The sequence below is a fragment of the Nerophis lumbriciformis genome, linkage group LG07 (assembly GCF_033978685.3).
Source record: "Nerophis lumbriciformis linkage group LG07, RoL_Nlum_v2.1, whole genome shotgun sequence".
NCBI lineage: Eukaryota > Metazoa > Chordata > Actinopteri > Syngnathiformes > Syngnathidae > Nerophis > Nerophis lumbriciformis.
The window spans coordinates 5,411,085-5,423,630 of record NC_084554.2 but is presented as its reverse complement, the minus strand read 5'-3'; the positions used below and the strand labels follow the sequence as shown (position 1 = coordinate 5,423,630).

The 12,546-nt window shown below is 44.2% G+C and overlaps 1 protein-coding gene across 2 annotated transcripts in view; it reads right to left on the bottom strand.

Annotated features, from left to right (window-relative positions):
- The window catches only part of LOC133609884 (rho GTPase-activating protein 29-like), a 251,586-nt gene that overhangs the window by 127,836 nt on the left and 111,204 nt on the right, over positions 1 to 12,546 (bottom strand). For both annotated transcript variants that reach the window (XM_061965910.1, XM_072913447.1), the window contains exon 3: positions 3,614 to 3,757. In XM_061965910.1, the coding sequence (XP_061821894.1) occupies positions 3,614 to 3,757 (144 nt within the window). The remainder of the gene's footprint in view (positions 1 to 3,613; positions 3,758 to 12,546) is intronic.

The window sequence follows — 12,546 nt, the reverse complement described above, 5'->3', positions numbered from 1 at the left end:
GATGTCAGGTGTAGATCCACATTGGTCATATTCAAAGTCCTCATGTGTCCAGGGACGTATTTCCTGAGTTTATAAACATAATATTAATTTAAAAAAAGGAAAAAAGATAAAGTGACGATACAAAAATATCAACGTAATCATACTAGTATCAAGTATACGGCTCTTGTACTTGATATTGTTACAGTCAATGTATGTATAAAACCACCCATTTGTTTACATTGAGGAGTGCTAGCTCAGCTATTGTATCCTCCTACGGTGTGTAGTGAAGCATGTTTAGCTATTCCTCGTCCTCCAGTGATATTGATACTTGTAAGAAACTCACTATATTTGTCACCATGGAGGCCAGGATTAGTGATTTAGAAGTAGCTAAAACACTGCCCGACTCTTGTAGAGCGTTTCAGTGTTATATCTTCACTGTTATTGTATGCTTTTAAGCCGAAATGCGTCCATTCTTCCTCGTATGTCTCCACGCCGTGTCTGCTTGTAAGTACTCCGTACGTGTGCGTATGCCGAACATTCGCCTCTGCTCGTATTACCAGCAATGTCACCACCGGACGACAGTGTTCCGTAAAGTCCGTAAAAAATACAAATACAAAGTACTGGTATTTTTCAGAGGCAGTATAGTACCGTTTTTAATCTATTAGTACTGCAGTACTTTAGTAGTATCACCCTACCGTAATGACAGTGTGAAAAGTTAGTTTTTTAATTTTGAAAACTTTTTATTTATTTATTAAAATAAACAAACAAAGCCTGTGTACATAAGTATTCACAGCATTTGCTCACTACTTTGTTGACAGAAATTACAGCCTCAAGTCTTTTTGAATACCATGCCACAAGTTTGGGTATTTTTCGCGCGTTCCTCTTTGCAGCGCCTCTCAAGCTCCATCGGGTTGGATGGGAAGCGTTGGTTTTCATCCAGGATGTCTCTTTACATTCATCTTTCCCTCTATCTATCTAAGTATTGCTACTAGAGTACATTTTAGTCGACTTTATACCTTTTGTTTTCGCCCTCTTTTTAAGTTAACGTTAAAGTTGAAGTACCAATGATTGACCCATCACCCTTGATCACCCCCTGGGAGGTGAGGGGAGCAGTGGGCAGCAGAGGTGGTCGCGCCCGGGAATCATTTTTGGTGATTTAACCCCTAATTCCAATAGTGCAAAGACTTTCTGCACAGTCAGTTGCTACACAGCTCCAAACTTCATGTGACCTTCCAATTAGCCCACGTACAATACGCAGAGAGCTGCATGGAATGGTTTTCCATGGCCGAGCAGCTGCATCTAAGCCATACATCATCAAGTCCAATGCAAAGCGTGGTGTAAAGCATGTCGCCACTGGACTCTAAAGTTAAAGTTAAAAGTTAAAGTACCAATGATTGTCACACACACACTAGGTGTGGCGAGATTATTCTCTGCATTTGACCCATCACCCTTGATCACCCCCTGGGAGGTGAGGGGAGCAGTGGGCAGCAGCGGTGGCCGCGCCCGGGAATCATTTTTGGTGATTTAACCCCCAATTCCAACCCTTGATGCTGAGTGCCAAGCAGGGAGGTAATGGGTCCCATTTTTATAGTCTTTGGTATGACTCGGCCGGGGTTTGAACTCACAACCTACCCATCTCAGGGCGGACACTCTAACCACTAGGCCACTGAGTAGTGGAGACGCCTTCTCTGGAGTGATGAGTCACACTTTTCCATCTGGCAATCTGACGGACCAGTCTGGGTTTGGAGGTTGCCAGGAGAACGCTACATTTCGGACTGCATTGTGCCGAGTGTGAAATTTGGTGGAGGAGGAATTATGGTGTGGGGTTGTTTTTCCTCGGTGGCAAGGCCCCGGGGGGTGGATGAGATCCGCCCGGAGTTCCTTAAGGCTCTGGATGTTGTGGGGCTGTCTTGGTTGAGAAGACTCTGCAACATTGCGTGGACATCGGGGGCGGTACCACTGGATTGGCAGACCGGGGTGGTGGTTCCTCTCTTTAAGAAGGGGAACCGGAGGGTGTGTTCTAACTATCGTGGGATCACACTCCTCAGCCTTCCCGGTAAGGTCTATTCAGGTGTACTGGAGAGGAGGCTACGCCGGATAGTCGAACCTCGGATTCAGGAGGAACAGTGTGGTTTTTGTCCTGGTCGTGGAACTGTGGACCAGCTCTATACTCTCGGCAGGGTCCTTGAGGGTTCATGGGAGTTTGCTCAACCAGTCTACATGTGCTTTGTGGACTTGGAGAAGGCATTCGACCGTGTACCCCGGGAAGTCCTGTGGGGAGTGCTCAGAGAGTATGGGGTATCGGACTGTCTTATTGTGGCGGTTCGCTCCCTGTATAATCAGTGTCAGAGCTTGGTCCGCATTGCCGGCAGTAAGTCGGACCCGTTTCCAGTGAGGGTTGGACTCCGCCAAGGCTGCCCTTTGTCACCGATTCTGTTCATAACTTTTATGGACAGAATTTCTAGGCGCAGTCAAGGCGTTGAGGGGATCTGGTTTGGTGGCTGCAGGATTAGGTCTCTGCTTTTTGCAGATGATGTGGTCCTGATGGCTTCATCTGGCCAGGATCTTCAGCTCTCACTGGATCGGTTCGCAGCCGAGTGTGAAGCGACTGGGATGGGAATCAGCACCTCCAATGGTTCTCGCCCGGAAAAGGGTGGAGTGCCATCTCCGGGTTGGGGAGGAGATCTTTCCCCAAGTGGAGGAGTTCAAGTACCTCGGAGTCTTGTTCACGAGTGAGGGAAGAGTGGATCGTGAGGTCGACAAGCGGATCGGTGCGGCGTCTTCAGTAATGCGGACGCTGTATCGATCCGTTGTGGTGAAGAAGGAGCTGAGCCGGAAGGCAAAGCTCTCGATTTACCGGTCGATCTACGTTCCCATCCTCACCTATGGTCATGAGCTTTGGGTTATGACCGAAAGGACAAGATCACGGGTACAAGCGGCCGAAATGAGTTTCCTCCGCCGGGTGGCGGGGCTCTCCCTTAGAGATAGGGTGAGAAGCTCTGTCATCCGGGGGGAACTCAAAGTAAAGCCGCTGCTCCTCCACATGGCGAGGAACAAGATCAGGTGGTTCTGGCATCTGGTCACCCGAACGCCTCCCTAGGGAGGTGTTTAGGTCACGTCCGACCGGTAGGAGGCCACGGGGAAGACCCAGGACACGTTGGGAAGACTATGTCTCCCGGCTGGCCTGGGAACGCCTCGGGATCCCCCGGGAGGAGCTGGACGAAGTGGCTGGGGAGAGGGAAGTCTGGGCTTCCCTGCTTAGGCTGCTGCCCCCGCGACCCGACCTCGGATAAGCGGAAGAAGATGGATGGATGGATGGATGGTTGTTTTTCAGGAGTTAGTTCCAGTGAAAGGAACTTTGAATGCTCCAGGATGCCAAAACATTTTGGACAATTCCATGGGATGGCACTTTCAAGTTCATATGTGAGTAAAGGCAGGTGGCCAAATACTTTTGGCAATATAGTGTAGCTGTGCCAAACTTGTGGCATCGTATTCAAAAAGACTTGAGGCTGTAATTGCATTAGTAAACTGTCACAGGAAAAATGAGTAGATGAGATAAAGCGAGATAAGAAAACAGGGGAGAAGAGTGTTGAAAATGCTGGGAATATTTGGAGAGGCGAACATCATGACTCACTCTTGACTAAAGCGGCGACGGCTCCAGCTGTACTGTGAATCGTCACCCAGTTGAGGCTCTCGTGTTTGCCAATGATGCCTTTCAGGACCTCCAGCATCTCGTCGAGACGTTTGTCCACCACTTGTTGGAGGCCGCCTGGATGCTCTGTGGAGTCACAACGTCCATCGTCAATAACAAAAAACACATTTCCACGTACAACTATAGAGAATTTATAGCATTAAGCATACTTGCCAAACCTCCTGATTTTTCCGGGGGACTCCCAAATTTCAGGGCCCCTCCCGGAAATCTCCCGGGGCAACCATTCTCCCGAATTTCACCCGGACAACAATATTAAGGGCGTGCCGTGATGGCACTGCCTTTAGCGTCCTCTACAACCTGTCGACCAACCCGCTTCTTCACCATACAAACAGCAGCTTTTGCATACACACGAAAGTGACTGCAAGGCATACTTGATCAACGGCCATACAGGTCACACTGAGGGTGGCCGTATAAACAACTTTAACACTGTTAAAAAATATACACGTCACACTGTGAATCGACACCAAACAAGAATGACAAACACATTTCGGGAGAACATCCGCACCGTAGCGCATACTTGCCAACCCTCCCGGATTTTCCGGGAGACTCCCGAAATTCAGCGCCTCTCCCGAAAACCTCCCGGGACAAATTTTCTCCCGAAAATCTCCCGAAATTCAGGCGGAGCTGGCCTCCAGCTCCATGCGGACCTGAATCCGCTTTCCCACAATATAAAGAACGTCTACAGTAAAGCAGTCCGTCTGCCGTAAACAGCAATGTTGTGACACTCTTAAACAGGACAATACTGCCATCTAGTGCATTTGATGAAAGCACTTTTGTGCGTGCCACACAGCAATGCATCATCAGAGAGGGTGTTCAGCATGGTTAGAAAATTGGGACAGATAATAGAACAAGGGTGGACAATTCAACCCTTAACTCAACAATGAGTAGATGAGTGTTATGTGTGTGTATATGTGTAAATAAATGAACACTGAAATTCAAGTATTTATTTTATTTATATATATATATATATATATATATATATATATATATATATATATATATATATATATATATATATATATATATAGCTAGAATTCACTGAAAGTCAATTATTTCTTATATATATATATATATATATATATATATATATATATATATACAGTGGGGCAAAAAAGTATTTAGTCAGCCACGATTGTGCAAGTTCTCCCACTTAAAATGATGACAGAGGTCTGTCATTTTCATCATAGGTACACTTCAACTGTGAGAGACAGAATGTTAAAAAAAAAATCCAGGAATTCATATTGTAGGATTTTAAAAAAATGTATTTGTAAATTATGGTGGAAAATAAGTATTTGGTCAATAACAAAAATTCTACTCAATACTTTGTAATATAACCTTTGTTGGCAATAACAGAGTTCAAACGATTACTATAGGTCTTTACCAGGTTTGCACACACAGTAGCTGGTATTTTGGCCCATTCCTTCATGCAGATCTTCTCGAGAGCAGTGATGTTTTGGGGCTCTCACCGGGCAACACGGACTTTCAACTCCCTCCACAGATTTTCTATGGGGTTGAGGTCTGGAGACTGGCTAGGCCACTCCAGGACTTTCAAATGCTTCTTACGGAGCCACTCCTTCGTTGCCCGGGCGTTGTGTTTGGGATCATTGTCATGCTGGAAGACCCAGCCACGTTTCATCTTCAAAGCTCTCACTGATGGAAGGAGGTTTTGGCTCAAAATCTCACGATACATGGCCCCGTTCATTCTTTCCTTAACACGGATCAGTCGGCCTGTCCCCTTGGCAGAAAAACAACCCCAAAACATGATGTTTCCACCCCCATGCTTCACAGTAGGTATGGTGTTCTTGGGATGCAACTCAGTATTCTTCTTCCTCCAAACACGACGAGTTGAGTTTATACCAAAAAGTTCTATTTTGGTTTCATCTGACCACATGACATTCTCCCAATCCTCTGCTGTATCATCCATGTGCTCTCTGGCAAACTTCAGACGGGCCTGGACATGCACTGGCTTAAGCAGGGGGACACGTCTGGCATTGCAGGATTTGATTCCCTGTCGGCGTAGTGTGTTACTGATGGTAACCTTTGTTACTTTGGTCCCAGCTCTCTGTAGGTAATTGACCAGGTCCCCCCGTGTGGTTCTGGGATTTTTGCTCACCGTTCTCATGATCATTTTGACCCCACGGGATGAGATCTTGCGTGGAGCCCCAGATCGAGGGAGATTATCAGTGGTCTTGTATGTCTTCCATTTTCTGATAATTGCTCCCACAGTTGATTTTTTCACACCAAGCTGCTTGCCTATTGTAGATTCACTCTTCACAGTCTGGTGCAGGTCTACAATTCTTTTCCTGGTGTCCTTCGACAGCTCTTTGGTCTTGGCCATAGTGGCGTTTGGAGTCTGACTGTTTGAGGCTGTGGACAGGTGTCTTTTATACAGATAACCAGTTCAAACAGGTGCCATTAATACAGGTAACGAGTGGAAGACAGAAGAGCTTCTTAAAGAAGAAGTTACAGGTCTGTGAGAGCCAGAGATCTTCCTTGTTTGAAGTGACCAAATACTTATTTTCCACCATAATTTACAAATAAATTCTTTAAAATTCCTACAATGTGAATTCCTGGATTTTTTTTCCACATTCTGTCTCTCACAGTTGAAGTGTACCTATGATGAAAATTACAGACCTCTGTCATCATTTTAAGTGGGAGAACTTGCACAATCAGTGGCTGACTAAATACTTTTTTGCCCCACTGTATATCCATCCAGCCATCCATTTTCTACCGCTTATTCCCTTTGGGGTCGCGGGGATATATATATATATATATATATATGTATATATATATATATATATATATATATGAAATACTTGACTTGGTGAATTCTAGCTGTAAATATACTCCTCCCCTCTTAACCACGCCCCCGCCCCAACCACGCCCCTCGCACCCACCCCCCACCCCCCACCTCCCGAAATTGGAGGTCTCAAGGTTGGCAAGTATGCCATAACACAACATAAACACAACAGAACAAATACCCAGAATCCCTTGTATCCTAACTCTTCCGGGCTACAATATACACCCCCGCTACCACCAAAACCCGCTCTCAATTTACCGGTCGAACTACGTTCCCATCCCCACCTATGGTCATGAGCTTTGGGTTATGACCGAAAGGACAAGATCACGGGTACAAGCGGCTGAAATGAGTTTCCTCCGCCGGGTGGTGGGGCTCTCCCTTACCTGCTACCCTCTGGAAGGAGGTATAGATGGATTCGCGCTAGGACTACCAGAATGTCTCACAGTCCGTATCCCCAGGCTGTGAGACTGCTAAATGAACAGCCTGCCCCGGACCATCTTATTACCTCACTCTTCACCACCTCAATAATTGTGCTCTGGACATTGCATTGCTGCAACGTCAACGTAACACCCATCAGACATCTGACTGTTCCGACCTCGGATAAGTGGAAGAAGATGGATGGATGGATGGATTGAAAATGAACACCAATGAGTTGACCGATGAACATTATCACATCATTTATTCAGAAAATAGGACAAATACAGATAGAATACTATTAACCGCAACATGTAAGGGTAAAAAAACAACCCAACAACATTATGATTTGTACATTTTCCGAATGTGCTTGTTCTCTTTCTAAACGAATGATAATTGTATCTAAGTTATCACAAAACTTTGTGTTGAAACGAGTTCCCGGCGAGCAGACAAAAGCTGTCTTTAATCCTACCAAGAAGAAGGCTTGTAAAACTCCACTGTGTAGGATGGGAAGTAACATGAAGGTGTTCTGTTTCTGTCATGTATTGTAGTCAACATATATATTGTCTTGACCCAAGAACTACAAAGCGGAGAGAAAGCAGGATCTGCCCAAGTTCCAGACACCTCTTCTTTGAACTCTTTTAACGACCTTTTCTGTGAACGGTTTTACGACCTCTTCTTTGAACTGTTCCGTAACCAAAAGGCGAAGGCTGTTTACGACCCCCGTCCCTTTAGAAACAGCTGTTGCCATGTAATCAGGGAAAGTCCAAATAAAAGAGGAGGCGTACAATCTTAACTCAGCCTTACTGCCCCACCCGATCCTTAAGATCGGCCGATCAGCTGCTGTTGACGGTCCCCGACACAAGGCTGAAGCTTAGAGGTGACAGAGCTTTCGCCGTTGCTGCTCCCAAGCTCTGGAACGACCTACCTCTGAGTGTTAGACAAGCCTCCTCTCTTCCTGTTTTTGAATCTCTCTTAAAAACATACTTTTATTCCATGGCGCCTCATAATACACCTGCTGTGAACCTGTTTTTATGTTTTCATTTATTCTATTTTATTTATTTATTTTTTTATCGTGTTCTGTTTGTGTTGTGTTGTGTTTGCTCGGTACTCGTTTTATCTTTTAACCTGTCCATTGTACAGCACTTTGGCTACCCCTTGTGGTGAATTTTAAATGTGCTTTATAAATAAAGTTGATTTGATTTGATCTTTACAAGACTGTACAAGGATACAGCCCAGGCGTTTCTCCTCAAATAGAGCCAAATTTAATTCTGTCTCTGTTTAATTCTTTGCTTCTTGTCTTGTTTAGTAGATGTCATCAGTGTTTGAACCTGACAACAATCTGAAGTTGTCTTTATTTTTAAGTTATCGTGCCGTGATTTTACCACTCCGGCCTACTCGGGAGTGGATTTTTCTCCATGTGGGCCCCGATCTAAAATGAGTTTGACACCCCTAGTCATGAAAATATAGGAAAAAACGCATTGAATGAGAAGGTGTGTCCTAACTTTTGGCCCGTACTGTATACTATGAGACTAACACACACAAAAAAAGACAAGAACCATAAAAATTCCATATCTTGGACCTTCCACCCACACTGGCAACAGGACGACTCCATGACATTCTGGCTTTAAGTGTTTTAAAGGGTGGCCATGGCAGCCATGTCAAACGACCACCATCCATTCACAGGAGTGGTGGTCAACACTAAAGCAGTCAACGGTCTGTCTAGGCAACAGGACCGTAAAGCAGAGGTGGCAGAGGGATTGCAGAAACCTACAAAGAGAAGTCCACCTGAAAGCCAAGTGCATAAACAATCATGGCCGATTGTGACCTTTCTAGAATTAGAAGTTTGCAAGTCTGTTAATCAGAATCCCCCCTTTTTTTTTAAATAAAACGGTGAGGTAAGAACCCCCAGAACACAGCCAATGATGATAAGGGTGGGAATAGATGTTCTGCCAGAACAAAGCTGAGGTCGGATTTCCCAACACCTGCATGTTATCCGCAATCAAATGGAGTAGAGTTCTAAGAACTCCGGCTTATTAGTGATTCCCAGAGTCTGGGGGCTATAGAGCGTTTTCTATTGGGGCTCCAGTACTATGGAATGTTCTAGCAGGAACAGTTAGAGATGCTACCTCAGTAGAAGCATTTAAGTCCCATCTTAAAACTCATTTGTATACTCTAGCCTTTAAATAGACCCCCCTTTTAGACCAGTTGATCTGCCGTTTCTTTTCTGCTCTGCACCCCTCTCCCTTGTGGAAGGGAGGGCACATGGACGAAGTGCTGGCTGTCCAGAGTCGGGACTCGGGGTGGACCGCTCGCCTGTGTATCGGTTGGGGACATCTCTGCGCTGCTGACCCGTCTCCGCTCGGGATGGTTTCCAACTGGCCCCACTATGGACTGGACTCTTACTATTATGTTAGATCCACTATGGACTGAACTCTCACTATTATGTTAGATCCACTATGGACTGGACTCTCACTATTATGTTAGACCCACTATGGACTGGACTCCCACACTATTATGTTGGATCCACTATGGACTGGACTCCCACTATTATGTTAGATCCACTATGGACTGGACTCTCACTATTATGTTAGACCCACTATGGACTGGACTCTCACTATTATGTTAGATCCACTATGGACTGGACTCTCACACTATTATGTTAGATCCACTATGGACTGAACTCTCACTATTATGTTAGATCCACTATGGACTGGACTCTCACTATTATGTTAGATCCACTATGGACTAGACTCTCACACTATTATGTTAGATCCACTATGGACTGGACTCTCACTATTATGTTAGATCCACTATGGACTGGACTCTCACACTATTATGTTGAATCCACTATGGACTGGACTCTCACTATTATGTTAGATCCACTATGGACTGGACTCTCACTATTATGTTAGATCCACTATGGACTGGACTCTCACTATTATGTTAGATCCACTATGGACTGGACTCTCAGTATTATGTTACATCCACTATGGACTGGACTCTCACTATTATGTTAGATCCACTATGGACTGGACTCTCACACTATTATGTTAGATCCACTATGGACTGAACTCTCACTATTATGTTAGATCCACTATGGACTGGACTCTCACACTATTATGTTAGATCCACTATGGACTGGACTCTTACTATTATGCTAGATCCACTATGGACTGGACTCTCACTATTATGTTAGATCCACTATGGACTGGACTCTCACTATTATGTTAGATCCACTATGGACTGAACTCTCACTATTATGTTAGATCCACTATGGACTAGACTCTCACTATTATGTTAGATCCACTATGGACTGGACTCTCACACTATTATGTTAGATCCACTATGGACTGGACTCTCACTAATATGTTAGATCCACTATGGACTGGACTCTCACTATTATGTTAGATCCACTATGGACTGAACTCTCACTATTATGTTAGATCCACTATGGACTGGACTCTCACTATTATGTTAGATCCACTATGGACTGGACTCTCACACTATTATGTTAGATCCACTATGGACTGGACTCTCACACTATTATGTTAGAGCCACTATGGACTGGACTCTCACTATTATGTTAGATCCACTATGGACTGGACTCTCACACTATTATGTTAGATCCACTATGGACTGGACTCTCACACTATTATGTTAGATCCACTATGGACTGGACTCCCACTATCATGTTAGATCCACTATGGACTGGACTCTCACTCTATTATGTTAGATCCACTATGGACTGGACTCTCACTATTATGTTAGATCCACTATGGACTGGACTCTCACAATTATGTTGGATCCACTATGGACTGGACTCTCACACTATTATGTTAGATCCACTATGGACTGGACTCTCACTATTATGTTGGATCCACTATGGACTGGACTCTCACTATTATGTTGGATCCACTATGGACTGGACTCTCACTATTATGTTAGATCCACTATGGACTGGACTCTCACTATTATGTTAGATCCACTATGGACTGAACTCTCACTATTATGTTGGATCCACTATGGACTGGACTCTCACTATTATGTTAGATCCACTATGGACTGGACTCTCACTATTATGTTAGATCCACTATAGACTGGACTCTCACTATTATGTTAGATCCACTATGGACTGGACTCCCACTATTATGTTAGATCCACTATGGACTGGACTCTCACTCTATTATGTTAGATCCACTATGGACTGGACTCTCACTATTATGTTAGATCCACTATGGACTGGACTCTCACACTATTATGTTAGATCCACTATGGACTGGACTCTCACACTATTATGTTAGATCCACTATGGACTGAACTCTCACTATTATGATAGATCCACTATGGACTGGACTCTCACACTATTATGTTAGATCCACTATGGACTGGACTCTCACTATTATGTTAGATCCACTATGGACTGGACTCTCACACTATTATGTTAGATCCACTATGGACTGGACTCTCACAATATTATGTTAGATCCACTATGGACTGGACTCTCACAATTATGTTAGATCCACTATGGACTGGACTCTCACAATTATGTTAGATCCACTATGGACTGGACTCTCACTATTATGTTGATCCACTATGGACTGGACTCTCATGTTAGATCAATGATGGACTGGACTCTGACTATTAAGTTGGATCCACTATGGACTGGACTCTCACTATTATGTTAGATCCACTATGGACTGGACTCTCACACTATTATGTTAGATCCACTATGGACTGGACTCTCACTATTATGTTAGATCCACTATGGACTGGACTCTCACTATTATGTTAGATCCACTATGGACTGGACTCTCACTATTATGTTAGATCCACTATGGACTGGACTCTCACACTATTATGTTAGATCCACTATGGACTGGACTCTCGCACTATTATGTTAGATCCACTATGGACTGAACTCTCACTATTATGATAGATCCACTATGGACTGGACTCCCACTATTATGTTGGATCCACTATGGACTGGACTCTCACTATTATGTTGGATCCACTATGGACTGGACTCTCACTATTATGTTAGATCCACTATGGACTGGACTCTCACTATTATGTTAGATCCACTATGGACTGAACTCTCACTATTATGTTAGATCCACTATGGACTGGACTCTCACTATTATGTTAGATCCACTATGGACTGGAATCTCATGTTAGATCAATGATGGACTGGACTCTGACTATTAAGTTGGATCCACTATGGACTGGACTCTCACTATAATGTTAGATCCACTAGGGACTGTACTCTCACTATTATGTTAGATCCACTATGGACTGGACTCTCACTATTATGTTGGATCCACTATGGACTGGACTCTCACTATTATGTTAGATCCACTATGGACTGGAATCTCATGTTAGATCAATGATGGACTGGACTTTGACTATTAAGTTGGATCCACTATGGACTGGACTCTCACTATTATGTTAGATCCACTATGGACTGGACTCTCACTATTATGTTAGATCCACTATGGACTGGAATCTCATGTTAGATCAATGATGGACTGGACTTTGACTATTAAGTTGGATCCACTATGGACTGGACTCTCACTATTATGTTAGATCCACTATGGACTGGACTCTCACTATTATGTTAGATCCGCTATGGACTGGACTC